At 47.5% G+C, this 13217-nt stretch overlaps 1 protein-coding gene across 2 annotated transcripts; it reads right to left on the reverse strand.

Moving 5' to 3' along the window:
• Positions 1-1190: 1190 nt before the first annotated feature.
• On the reverse strand, positions 1191-8386 carry LOC307242227 (1-acyl-sn-glycerol-3-phosphate acyltransferase gamma-like). Of its 2 annotated transcripts, XM_080016596.1 has the most exons (10): positions 8104-8386; positions 7603-7771; positions 6308-6480; positions 4835-4996; positions 3510-3580; positions 3102-3184; positions 2796-2898; positions 2254-2329; positions 1519-1717; positions 1191-1420 (listed from the first exon to the last, which is right to left on the reverse strand). In XM_080016596.1, the coding sequence occupies exons 2-10, from the start codon at positions 7766-7768 to the stop codon at positions 1329-1331; spliced, it is 1125 nt and encodes a 374-aa protein (XP_079872722.1). In that variant the 5' UTR covers positions 7769-7771; positions 8104-8386; the 3' UTR covers positions 1191-1328. The 2 variants fall into 2 exon arrangements, with proteins under 2 accessions (XP_079872722.1, XP_079872723.1); XM_080016597.1 differs by lacking the exon at positions 3510-3580 and having other exon boundaries at positions 4839-4996.
• Positions 8387-13217: the final 4831 nt, after the last annotated feature.

Raw genomic sequence — 13217 nt, forward strand, 5'->3', positions numbered from 1 at the left:
AAACAAACAAACGAAAAAAAAAAACCCCAAAAAACGACAACAGCGCTCCGCGTGTGACCCGTGGAGATGTCTCAACGGTTCAGTTGGGGATGAAAACGTCCGCAGCGTCGTAACTTCGCCGTGTTTACGGAAAGCGTAGCGGGGCTCCGCGCTGCCTTCCCCGGGGCTCGGAACTCGGAACTCGGAGGATCCGACGTCATACTTAGGAGCAGCGCAAAAAAAAAGGAACGGCCGCTTGAATCGGAATTGCACAGTCGGAGAGTTCGGCGTTCACCGCAGGTGACGGAGCTGCCGCCACGACACGTCGACGCTGACCGTAAACTGCGAACCAGGTTCCCCTGACGTGTAGCTCGGGGGGGGGGGGGGGGGGGGGTGGGGGCTGCCGACGCGGATTTACTCGTTTCCGAGGCCGAACGGAACGCAGCATAAGATAGGATACTATGCTGCGTTCAAGTCAACCGGGAGAGACGGGAATTACGAGCGGTCTGAGTATAGCGGCTATAATCGCGATGTAAGTAAATATGCGCACTATCGTCCGGCGTTGAGTACGTTTCTGCGCATAGAATACCGTTTAGGACGCTAAATTAGTACGTGAGCGTTTACAGGAGGGGTCTCAAACGAAAGGCCCGGGGGGGGGTCACATCCGTCCCACGACAGTCCACGTAATTAAAAAAAAGTAAAAATCCCCAAAATATACAGAAACACATTTATACTCACTGGCATAAATTTGATACACCACATTGTATGACATACACTTTATCATTAAATAACTTTGAATATGGCCGGCTTCTCCTCTTATTTGATGTATTTTATTATCACGTGTAACATATAGAAATCTGGCCGTGGTTATGAAAACATGAACAAAAGTTTCCTCCATCTCGGCGTGACCCTGGCAGGTCAGTTTCAGGTTCAATGAAAAATATCCGTAAGAAATGGAGAACCCAGGGGAACCCGTTAATCAATTAAATCTCACGGCAACCTCCGGTCGGGGGGGGGGGGGGGGGAATCATTTCCGGCACGAGCGAAAAACGACTTCCGATCATCTTCCTATCTATGGTAATCTCTATTCTCTCGTGGCGTACCAGCGTCACGAGGAAAGGGCACATTCCGCCCTAAATGCATCACGGGATTTAATGAAATTGTTATAACACCATTAGGAACAAGAGCCTGCGCTGGGTGCTCAGTTTTTTTATTATTCAAAGCTTGAAGAGGACCAATGTTGCAATAAAGTTAAATATAAGAGTACAACTCATGGACAACATTATTCTAACATACATATTTATAATTGGTTTCATCGCGTGTGTGTGTGTGTGCGTGCGTGCGTGCGTCTAGTGTTGTTTCTTGCTCTCCTGGACTCCGTAGCTGGACCCCGTCTTCTTCACCTCGGACACACTGATCAACTTCTTCAAGGACACGGAGGCTGAAGAGACAACGTAAAAAAAAAAAGTGTTTATCTACAGAATTGTTTACAAAATGAGATAATTGTGTGTGTGTGTGCGTGCGTGCGTGAGATCGCACCAGTGACAAGGAGGAGGAAGAGGCCGAGGATGGGGAGCGGGTTTCCGCTGGCGACTATGCCGACGGCCAACCGCGCGAGGGGGGAGAGCAGGAGGGCCGCCCAGAACAGGAAGTTGAGGAGCGACCACGGCCGACGGGCCGGAGTCACGGGGTTGCCGGGGAAACGGCCCGTGGCGAAATACTGCTCCTGTAATGCATCCTGACGACGGGAAGGAGAGAACCACGTCAACTGTACTGCCGAGCTTTTCTTATTTATCGTTTCGGTCAATTTTTAGTGTTTATTGGTCACCATTATGTGTACCGTATGTACTGCAGCGGAATTGTTATTATTCATTATTTTAAGGTTTACTTTTCTGGTTTGTTGTCGGGTTTATATCTATTGTTAATTTTCCGGTTCATCGAGGTTTGCAAAATGTCTTCCCGTCTTCTAGGTGTATTGGACGTTTCCACATTTTTCTCCTTTTATTTTCTTGGTTATTTTTGTACATTTTTTGGTTTATATTTATTGTTTATCATTACGTTTTTGTACATTGCTAAAATCTTATTGTTTATTATTGTTTACTTTAAGGTTTACTATTCTGTTGCATTGTTTATTGTTAACGGCAAATGTTTGCCATTTCTTTCCAGGTCATTTTTATTTTCCATTTTTTGTTCAATATTTATTGTTTATCGTATATTGTTTATCGTTGGGTTTATCGTGCAGTGTACTGCTATATTATAGCTCCTTCTTTCTACCTTCTCCTGGTACAGGCGGTGCAGCCAATCAGCGCACTCCTTCTCATCTTTGGGAATCTGTTCCACTGGGTACCGCCTGCAAACGCACACACACACACACACACACACACACACACACACACACACACACACACACACACACACACACACACACACACACACACACACACACACACACACACACACACACACATACGCGCGCACACACACACATACACGCACAGACAGACAGACAGACCCACACACACACACACACACACGCTCTGCATTAGTTGTGTGGTGATAGTAGTGTTAGTGATTCCCGTGATGGCCGCTCATTCACCCGCTAATACACCCATAGGCGACCATCAATCTGCGGTTAAGTGTTTCTCGTTCACGGACAATTTCACACTTTTTGTCAAGGAGGAAGCGGCGACCCTCCGGTTGCTGCGCCACCTGCTCGGTGCCAGGCTGGGACGTTATCGTTTCACCAGCCATTAAACCCCGCTCCAATGAGCCTGAACACTGAGTCTACGACGACGTGCCGCTCCCGCCGTGCCGACCTTAGACGCATATCGCCGTGGAATCGTCGTCCTCCGAGGAGGCTGTGGAGCGTCGGGACCTCTCCGTCACGGAAGTTCAGCGTCACATCGTAGACGGCCGCCACTGGGAAATACCAAAAAACACGGCGTGAGAGGAATGAGAATCGGCATAGATCCTTCTCTTCACTTATAATGGAAGTCATGGGGGGGGGGGGGGGGTTGAGGGGTGGTTACCGACGGCGACGCCCGCTCACAGTGTTTTGTACGTGGCTGGCAGGTGAAGGGAAGACAGGGCAAAGAAAGTGTTCTGGCTGGGAGCGTTCTCACCCGTGTCGCGCAGGCAGGGCAGCGCGGTGGTGAATCCTTTAGTCCTGGGCAGCAGATGGTGCTTCAGCCTTGGGAGACCTTTGCTGTGAGGAATAATGAGAAAGGAGCAACCAGTCAGAAATGATGGGGTGCATCGTAATAGTAGTAGTAGAGGTAGTAGAGTAGTAGCAGTAGTTGTAGCAATGGTAGTTGTAGTAGCAGTGGTACATAGTAACGGTAGTAGTAGTAGTAAAGTCGTATTAGTAGTAGTACCAGTGGTAGTAGCAGTAGTAGTAGCAGAGTAGTTGTACCACTACTAGTAGAAGAGTAGTTGAGTAGTAGTAGTAGTACCAGGAGAACAGAAGTAGTAGTAGTAGTAGTAGTAGTAGTAGTAGTAGTAGTAAAGTAGTTGTAGTAATCTACTAGAACCTGTCAGCGACCTCCATAGACATCTGGTGCTTTTTCTTAGTGAATCTTGTTCCCTCACAGTAAAACAGAACCTGAACATACAGGCACAAAGAAATCAAACAAAACATCATTGAACATCCACGTGTAGCTGTTGATGATGATGTTATTGGGGCTCCCTCGGGTAGGGAGGGTCCCCTGCTGTTATTCGGGTTCCATCAGGTAGGGAGGGTCCCCTACTGTTATTAGGGCTCCATCAGGTAGGGACGGTCCCCTACTGTTATTCGGGCTCCATCAGGTAGGGATATATTATCATTTTTATATTCTTGGAATCTTTGGGCTAAAAGTGTCCTGAACAGGTACGAACACCACTGAGGTGGCGCGAGAACCCCTGCGTCTCAGACACATCGTGGTTCCAGGTTCCGTGCACACGCAGAGCAGGAATGATTGAAAAACCGATCAAATTTCACCAAAATCTCGTGCTTCGACGACTTGGACGCCTTATGACATCATCATCATCCAACGTACTATTAATGTGTAGCTTGTGGTTCATTCGCACCGTGCGCGGTGCAGAGTCCACCGCTCTGTCATGGTTAAAGGTTACCAACCAGACATGTGTGTGTGTGCGTGCGTGTTTACTGTCTGACCTGGTTGGTGTCTGCGGAGCTGTTCCATAAGTAAGTACGTCATCTTTCATTCCGTAAAATGTCAAGAAACCTGTCCAACGTGACTTGTACAACCTGCTGGTTTTGTCTGACCGACAGAAAACCCCAAATAAATCATTTGAGATGATTTAACACAACGGAAAAGCAGCAAATTCTCATTCTCATTCTCAACACGCACACTTGACGCCTGCTTTGTAATCCCTGACCCATAACCATAACTGAACCATAACCTGCACGTTTATAGTACATAGTAGTACATAGTATGAAAAGTACATAGTATGATGATGTCACAAAGTGTCTTACTGTAAATCTCACCTCATTCCATTCGTTCTCGAACGTCGCTGTGTCGTGTCGGCTACTTTGGGTCACATTTTGTCGTTTTTTCACTAATAATTATAACAAGGTTGTAGTTGTATGAAGTGCCGCGGTCTGTGATTGACCCGTCGTTTTGCGTTTGTTTGGTGTTTTAGGACGTGGATTGTTTGCATCCTAAATTTCATGAGGAGACTTTGCTCAACACCCATCCATATGTCCATTCATCCATCCATGCTGTTGACCCGTTCACTGTCGTCCAGTGTTGAGGGAGACAGGAGCCTGTCTCGTCAGAATTCCGGCAAAATAAGAGAAATTTTACACACACACACACACACACACAAACTGAAGAGATGCATCTTGACGACTCACCCACATGTTTTCCGGATAGTCCTTCAGTCGTCGCAGTCCATTTGTAACAGCCTTCCTGTCCTCCTCCCACTTCCTCTTGCAGAAGACTATTTCCAGGAAGTACCAGGTCCAGCCGATCAGAGGCACCTTTAATAACTCGTGTTTGGCCAGCACCTTGGTGCTCTGCGGGGGAGGGCAACAGCGGCAATCACCTTCATATTCCACGCGTTTGGCTGGAAGTAGTCCGGGGATTTAGAAAGACAGCCGTGTTTGGAATTGGAGCATTTCCTAAAGGGTCGCTCACGTTTCTTTTTTCCCCCCACAGACATCTTGGGCTTGATCTCGCCACTGTAAGAGTTCTGCACATTAAATCACCGTCAGGGGAGCGTTTCAAACTGATACGACTGGATGTTGAATGTATAAGTAGTTCGGTCCGGACGAATCTCAATAACCGTCGGCTCTGTTGTTGATTCATTTACATTGCTTTTGCTTCGGTCTCCTAGATCTGCTTTAATATACTCCTTTACATCGCACGCACACACATATAGCTTAGGTGGATGTGGGTCAAAACACAGTGGCAGCAGTTTCTCAAGCACAGCATTGAGATGAACCAAAAATGTCACCAAAAGAGAAAAAAGAATCAAATTTGTCGAATAAAATAAAAAAAAAAGTAAAGGCTTTTTCTCTGAATTAAAATTAAACTGAAACCAAATTTAAAATCACGTCATCCAAAAGCCAGCTGAAATACTAATAAGATAAGACTTAAATTAGTTATGTCATATTTGGGTTTTTTTTGCCCCCATGTTGTCTGTTTCGTTCTTTAAAAAGGTGTCTTCTCCCGCTTTTGCAGAAAAATGTAGCGTCCAACAGCATGGAGTTGGATCCACTGGATGGCGGAATAACGTGCTGGAGCAGCCCGACGCTGGGCCTTTATGTCCTGTACGGTGCGCTGAGTGCTCAGGCATTGATGTCAGATTGTGACTTTTTCCCCCCTTCCCTTTTATTGAAATTGGGCACAAAGTAAACTAACGCAATTTGAAAAAACAAAATGGAAATAAGTCAGGGAGAAAAAATATTCTCGCAATTCAAATTCTCAATTGGAAGCAAAATAACCTAGCTTCTTTTTTTTTTTAAAGTTGACTAAATCTGAAGCCATTTACTTATTAATTCCACATTCTGTATATTTTTATATATTTGGCTGTTTATGTTTTTTGTATTGGTCTATCGTCGTGTTTTGGGCTTCTCTTTCTTCATACTGTTAAGCTTCTTCGTGCTAATTTCCCGTCGACCAGCGATTCCCGACCTATGGGGAGGGTGTGGCAAGTGGGCCGCCAAATCATGGGCTGTAGACAATGCATCAGTCCTCACCACGACAAACTCGTTGCATATGAAAGTGTACATGGCCGAATAACCTGACTCTGATGCTGAAATCGTTGATCGTGCGAAACTGCAAGAAATCACGCTCAGTTGGTGCAGAAACGTAAGCCAGCTCACCCCCAGCACCCCGAAGCGCTCGGCCATGGTCCACCCGCAGAGGAAGTCGATCTCGTAGTTGTGGTTGAGGATGACGATGGCGTGCTCCTTGCCCAGTTTTTCCATCGTGGCGCTGTCGTCCACGAACAGGGTGCATTCCGTGCCCGACCACCACTCCAACAGCATGACCATCTCTGGGAAATGAAGGATGGCAGACAAGAGAGAAAGGTTGGAAACGCGGACGAACGGCGGAAAGACAAAAGATATTTAAATCGCTGGTTGCGGATGCGATCCAAACGCCGGTCCAATTCTAGTGGATGGATCACGGACATCTCACTGGTCAAATCCAGATGTTATCAGTGGATCCCTGCACTATTCATTTTGTGAAATGAGTGATGTGTTGCAGAAGAGCCATCTATTGCAAGATAACATTGGCGGTAACGTTCCTGTACGTCCGCCTCTCTCCCTCCTCTCTCCAGCTCACTGAGTACACCTACGTTTGAAGCACACTTCGCCGAGAGCCCCGACGCCAAACTCAAAAAGATCAATTTGAAAGTAAATCTAAGGGTCAGAACGGTTCAAAATCTTAACTAAACTTTACGAGCCAAGACCGACTTAAAGGGAAACTATTGTAAATTGTTTTTCAGTGCTGCAACACCCCCCCCCCCCCATCTAAGTAACTCAACAACCAAAATATGTTAAAATAATGAGGAATTAATACCAACTGTCTGTGAAGGAACTTTTTATTTGTTTAACAAAATAATTGCGCTGTGTTTCTTTCAAAAAAACCACTGGGCTTCCGCTGTGAATTTCTTAAAATGCGACCATGTTCAACCATCATTGGCTCGCAGGACCCGGAACTTGGGGCCTCGGCAGGGTGACTCCTCCCACGAAAAAAACAGCCCGTTTTGGAATAGGACGGTATTGAGGTATGTTACAATGGTTAGAACGCACGATCTGTGCGGTATTTTCAGCATGAAACTTCAACATGTTTCGGGGGACCTCAGCGACCTGTATTAACTTGTGTAACAGGGAGCACCATTGGTCCCCTTTATTTCAAGATTCAAGATTCAAGAGGTTGAACTGGGAGGGGACCCAGTTCGAGAAGCGCCGGTCGGGGCACTTTGCGATCGGTTTGCCATCTTTGCGGCTCATACCGGAGCGCCATGACGAAAAGTTGTCGGATGAATACGACCGCCCCCCCCCCCCCCCCCCGTCATCTTCCTCACTCCTTCAACTCTCTCTCGGTTTCCGTCCCTCTCCCCTTCCATTCTCTCTCTCTCTCTCTCCCCCCCCGTTTCGAACGGCCCACTCACGGCTCCAGAGGGAGTAGGAGAGTCGCGTGTTGATGCGTCGGTAGAGCCGCTTGCTGATTGGCCACAGCAGACACGTGGCCAGCTGGACGAGGTTGATGGCCAATCCGCTGGTCACAAACACCAGGCCGAGCCCGAGCTGGAGGACGGGCGAACCCTTCAGACCCATGCTCTGAACGCACAGGCACACACACACACACACACACAACCTTTTACCTAGTTGGCAGTGAGTCTAACACCAGCAAAGCAGAGATGTTTGAATGCAAATTGGCAAAAACTGCACATTTTAATAAAGGAACAACTGCACATGCATATTTCATATTTCAACACTTCATCTACCCTGCTTTCTATTTTTTTTTTTTGCGCGTGCGAGCGCGTGCTTCTATCGTTCGACTTATTTCACCCCGTGGACAATAAAACGCAATCTAATTTGATAATAGCTCTCAGGTCATTTAGTGAAGTGCGTCATCCCGGGTTCCTTGAAACACACTGCACCAGACTCACGTGAGGAAACTTAATTCCCGCAAGAGATTCCTGTCCAAGGCTTGTGCTTGCACTCTGCACTTCATTTCTCTAGAGGAGTGCTCCACCACTCCACTTGTCCTCGCTGTCAAACACGAGCTGCGTAACCGCCGTTTCAACCCACAAGTGGAAGCGCAAATTCACCGTTTCGTTTTGGCTAAAAGACAAGTTGGAAGTTGCGGAAGAAGGAGTCACAAAGAGTTTCAGACTTGCCCCTTCTGTGACATGACTTACTGAAAAGAAAGGAACCTTAAGTCAAGATAAAAATCTCTCTCTCCCTCCCACTCTCTCTCTCTCTCTCCCTCTCTCCCTCCCTCCCTCTCTCCCTCCCTCTCTCTCTCTCTCCCTCTCTCCCTCCCTCTCTCTCTCGCTCTCTCTCTCCAAGGAGGTAAACTATACAAAGGAGGAGGTCCGGGCTACAAAGGGAGCCGTCCTTATAGTGAACAGGAGTCTCAGACCTGGTGAAGACATCAGCAGATCCCTGTGAACCTGGTTGTCTCTGAAGAGAGACGTCTGTGTCTTACTGACCTGTGTTCTCCTGTGGTTTGTCTCTGTTTGTGTTGTTTTTTGGTTCCTTCGTCATCAGGTTTCTGTGACATGACTTACTGAAAATAAAGGAACTTTAAACGTCAAGATAAAAATCTCTCTCTCTCTCCCTCTCTCTCTCTCTCTCTCTCTCTCTCTCTCCAACAGCTACGAGGGAAGCACATCAACCCCCAGCTCCTCCAAAGACGGAAGCAGCTCCATGAATGAACCTCCACCTGGAAGAGCCACTTCATTGCCTCTAGACCAGACACGCCCCATCCACCTGCTAGAAGAAGTGGTGAAGTCATTAACAAAATGGCACTTACCGGAGGAAAAGCTGACCTTTAGTGAACCTCAGGGAAGAAGCAGCTGCAGTATGAGGCAACAGTCGTAGTACGAGGTGTTAGAATTGGTAATCACGTAAACCGTAGTAGTAATTGTCACAGTAGGCTGTGGAACAGACGTACCTGACGAGCCTCACCTGAGTCCAGTCCAGAGAGACGGAGAAGGTGAGGGACAGAGAGAGAGTAGAGACAGAGGAAGGGGCGTGGGAAATAACTATTGACCCTCCTGCCACATAGTCAGACTCCATAAAGACTAGTGAACTTTGGAGTGCTTGAAAACACACACACACGCACACACACACGCACACACGCACACACACACACTGAACTAAATGCAGAAACGCCTGCAAGGGGAGACTCCACGGTTGAGTCAGAACCTTATCAGCATGTTGAGTTGGGAGTACGTCCACAGCCACCTGAGCCGGCCCTCCCTGCGAGCGGTCCTCCCTGTGAGCCAGTCCACCCTGCGAGCGGTCCGCCCTGTGAGCCGGTCCTCCCTGTGAGCCAGTCCACCCTGCGAGCGGTCCGCCCTGTGAGCCGGTCCTCCTTGCGAGCCGGTCCGCCTTGTGAGCCGGTCCGCCCTGTGAGCCTCCCTGTGAGCCAGTCCGCCCTGTGAGCCAGTCCGCCCTGTGAGCCAGTCCACCCTGCGAGCGAGCCGCCCTGCGGGCCGGTCCGCCTTGTGAGCGGTCCGCCCTGTGAGCCGGTCCTCCCTGTGAGCCGGTCCTCCCTGTGAGCCAGTCCGCCCTGTGAGCCAGTCCACCCTGTGAGCCAGTCCACCCTGCGAGCGAGCCGCCCTGTGGGCCGGTCCTCCTTGCGAGCCGGTCCGCCTTGTGAGCGGTCCGCCCTGTGAGCCGGTCCTCCCTGTGAGCCGGTCCGCCCTGTGAGCCGGTCCACCCTGCGAGCGGGCCGGTCCACCCTGTGAGCGGGCCGGTCCTCCCTGCGAGCCGGTCCACCTTGTCAGCGGTCCTCCCTGTGAACGGTCCGCCCTGTGAGCCGGTCCTCCCTGCAAGTGGTCCGCCTTGTGAGCGGTCCGCCCTGTGAGCCGGTCCGCCCTGTGAGCCGGTCCACCCTGCGAGCGGGCCGGTCCACCCTGTGAGCGGGCCAGTCCTCCCTGCGAGCCGGTCCACCTTGTCAGCGGTCCTCCCTGTGAACGGTCCGCCCTGTGAGCCGGTCCTCCCTGCAAGTGGTCCGCCTTGTGAGCGGTCCGCCCTGTGAGCCGGTCCTCCCTGCGAGTGGTCCGCCCTGTGAGCGGTCCGCCCTGTGAGAAGGGCAGAGGTCACTTCTCTGGTTCGGCAACCTGTACAGCTGGAGATGTTCATGGTGACACACACATACACACACACACACGTCCCTGCATTGAGCCCTTGTGATTTTTGCTGGAATTAAGTTCATTTTTTTATGTTTATCATTCGGTCTTTTGCCAAATTTGTATTGTTGCTCGCTTATCTGTATTTTTTTTCTAGTTTGTTTTATTGTAAATCTTTGAGCTTATTGTATGTGTATTGCCATTTTTTTTTTTGGGTTTCTTTTTTTCTTTGGAAGTTATTAGGTTTATATTTATCATTTATTGTTTATCATGAAGTTTGTTGTATATTGCCAAATTTAGATTGTTGAGAAAAAAAATTCAGACACATTTTTCTGGCTTATTTTTTATTTTATAGTTATGTTTATTGTTCATTGTTTATGATTAGCTTATTTTTTATTGTTTCATGTCAATATATCGAAAACGTTCAAAATTGTTCTATATTTCTTATCTTACCTATCTATCTATCCCCAATGAAAAAGTATTTTTTTTTAAATGTATTTGCATAAACAACAGAAATATTTTACCAGGCAGTTTGACAGCACAGGCTTGGTTTGGATTATGGGATGTGAACCTCTAGACCAGTGGTTCTCAACATAGCGTCCCTAAATCATTAATAGTTAAGACTTCATCGTTATTACTTTGACAAGATGTTATAATGTCGAACACAACAGACACAGACAGTTTCACAGACAACCATTGTCAGGTTTTTATAACTCTTATTCTGTCTTTATTGCATTAGAACATACATTTTTTTCCTCATATATATCTATACATACGTATATACTTTATAAATGTGAATTTGTACACTACAATCCTTTTATTGTAACAGGTTATAAAATACTCGGAACGCTCTTAAAACAGCACTAAAAACAGTTACCAAACATTGATTATTTCATTTTTTTTTTTTTTTTTTTAATTTCGTTATTTTCTTTATTGTCGTTGTTTGTTTTTTTGTTTTTTTTGCCACCAAGAACAACAAAACAGGATGGCAGAGATGAGACATTGTCCGTTTGGAGGAGAGGAGAGGACCACAGCCATAGATAGAAACACAGTTTGGCCACAGCGTTTCGCTCTTTTTTTTTTTTTCCGGTCGGAATTAATAACACAACGGCTTTCGATGAGATTCACTTATATTGTTTCCACGGAGAGAAATGGGATTTTCCAAAAGCGGCGGCCGAGTTGAGACGCTGATCGCTAACGTTTAAACGTTCCAAAAGACTCCAAAGATTACTGGGGCACTTTCAATTGTAAAAATGGCCCCCGTGGAGCAGGACCATTAGCGGGGAGGAGGAAGACGGGGATAGGGAGGAAGAGGATGGACTGGACGCCACGGCCTTGTGGGACTCGCTCACCGTCTGGCTTATGGCCGTTACCATGACAACACATTTCTTTTTTCCAAACTTTCACCGGGTTCACGAAAACAGCGCGCAATGACGTGTAACACCACGGCACGATTGTCCTTTTGAACACACACACACACACAATATGCTCCACTCTTTCCAACCTCTCCTCAGCACCGCTCCTCCTTCCTAACAAAAGGGCGGCGCTTTTTTCCCCCCCATCGGCTTTTCGTCAAAAAACACGCACACTCAGCTACACCTACATACCTCCGTCATACATGAAGACGTTCAAACAAAATAAAACCCCGTGACCACAAATGAGTCAGACACACGCAAACACACGCAAACTTACATTGCGGCGAGACACGTTTGGCCCCATTCCCAGTGCTATAACCAGAGGTGGGGCTCCGGGTTCAGAAAGTAAAAATCCCGTTTCCGTGTTTGAGCCCCAGCCATGCACTCTCCAGCTGGACCTCTGGGTCGTCGCCTAATCCGCGCTCAAAATCCCGGATCCCGGGTCTTACTTCCTGACCCGGGTGACGACGCGCCGTCCATTGGGCTCCAAGGCGCAAGGAGCCGGTTACATGGCTTTTTCGTCCGGCGCAGTGTTTGGGAGGGCCGCCCGAAAAGACTCCTCTGGGTCTGTGGCTTCTCGATGTTGGTTCAATAAACGCGCTTAAGAGGTTTTCATGTCGGTGAAGGACGGCGTTCGCAGGTTTCTACCCAGGACTTACTATCCACATGCTGCTTCCCACCACTTAGAACTGGTTGTAGTGTTTGCAAAAGGAGATCAGTGGGAAGCTGACCGCAGAGTGGTAAGTTTCTCATTAGCAGAGTGGTAAGTTTCTCATTAGCAGAGTGTTAAGTTTCTCATTAGTAGAGTGGTAAGTTTCTCATTAACAGAGTGGTAAGTTCCTCATTAGTAGAGTGGTAAGTTTCTCATTAACAGAATGGTTAGTTTCTCATTAGCAGAGTGGTAAGTTTCTCATTAACAGAGTGGTAAGTTTCTCATTAACAGAGTGGTAAGTTTCTCATTAGCAGAATGGTTAGTTTCTCATTAGCAGAGTGGTAAGTTTCTCAAGAGTAGAGTAGTAAGTTTCTCAATAGCACAGTGGTATGTTTCTCAATGGTAGAATGGTAAATATCTCAAGAGTGGTATGTTTCTCAATTGTTTAGTGGTAAGTTTTTCAAATAGCATAATGGTAAGTTCTTCAATAGCGCAGTGGTAAGTTTCTCCATAGCCGAGTGGTAAGTTTTGTCTACAGTAGAGCGGTAAGTCTCTCAGTAGAGTAGTAAGTTCCAGTAGCAGAGTGGTCATTTTTTCAACAGTAGAGCGTCCAGTGAGGTTGTGCTATAAACGGTTATAAATGACGGAAAAAACAACATTTCATTAAGAACTGGGTTGAACGACAGCGAACCAGTCCTTGGGGTTAGAGCAACCTTTACGTTAGCGTTCCATCTTATCGTCATGGAACAGTGGCAGCGTGACTTTCTTTGGGCAAAAGCTGTTCCCATACATGTACAACAATACGAGCTGCTTTTTCTCCCCTCTCCTACATCTCCCCCATCCATCCATCCATC

Source organism: Zeus faber (genome assembly GCF_960531495.2).
Source record: "Zeus faber genome assembly, chromosome: 16".
Taxonomy (NCBI): Eukaryota; Metazoa; Chordata; class Actinopteri; order Zeiformes; family Zeidae; genus Zeus; species Zeus faber.

Coding starts and splice junctions, on each gene's coding strand:
- LOC307242227 (XM_080016596.1), bottom strand. CDS start 7,768: ATGGGTCTGAAGGGTTCGCCCGTCCTCCAGCTCGGGCTCGGCCTGGTG. Junction 3,185..3,509: donor TCTATGGAGGTCGCTGACAG/GTTCTAGTAGAT, acceptor TATTCCTCACAG/CAAAGGTCTCCCAAGGCTGA. Junction 2,330..2,795: donor CACGGCGATATGCGTCTAAG/GTCGGCACGGCG, acceptor GTGCGTTTGCAG/GCGGTACCCAGTGGAACAGA.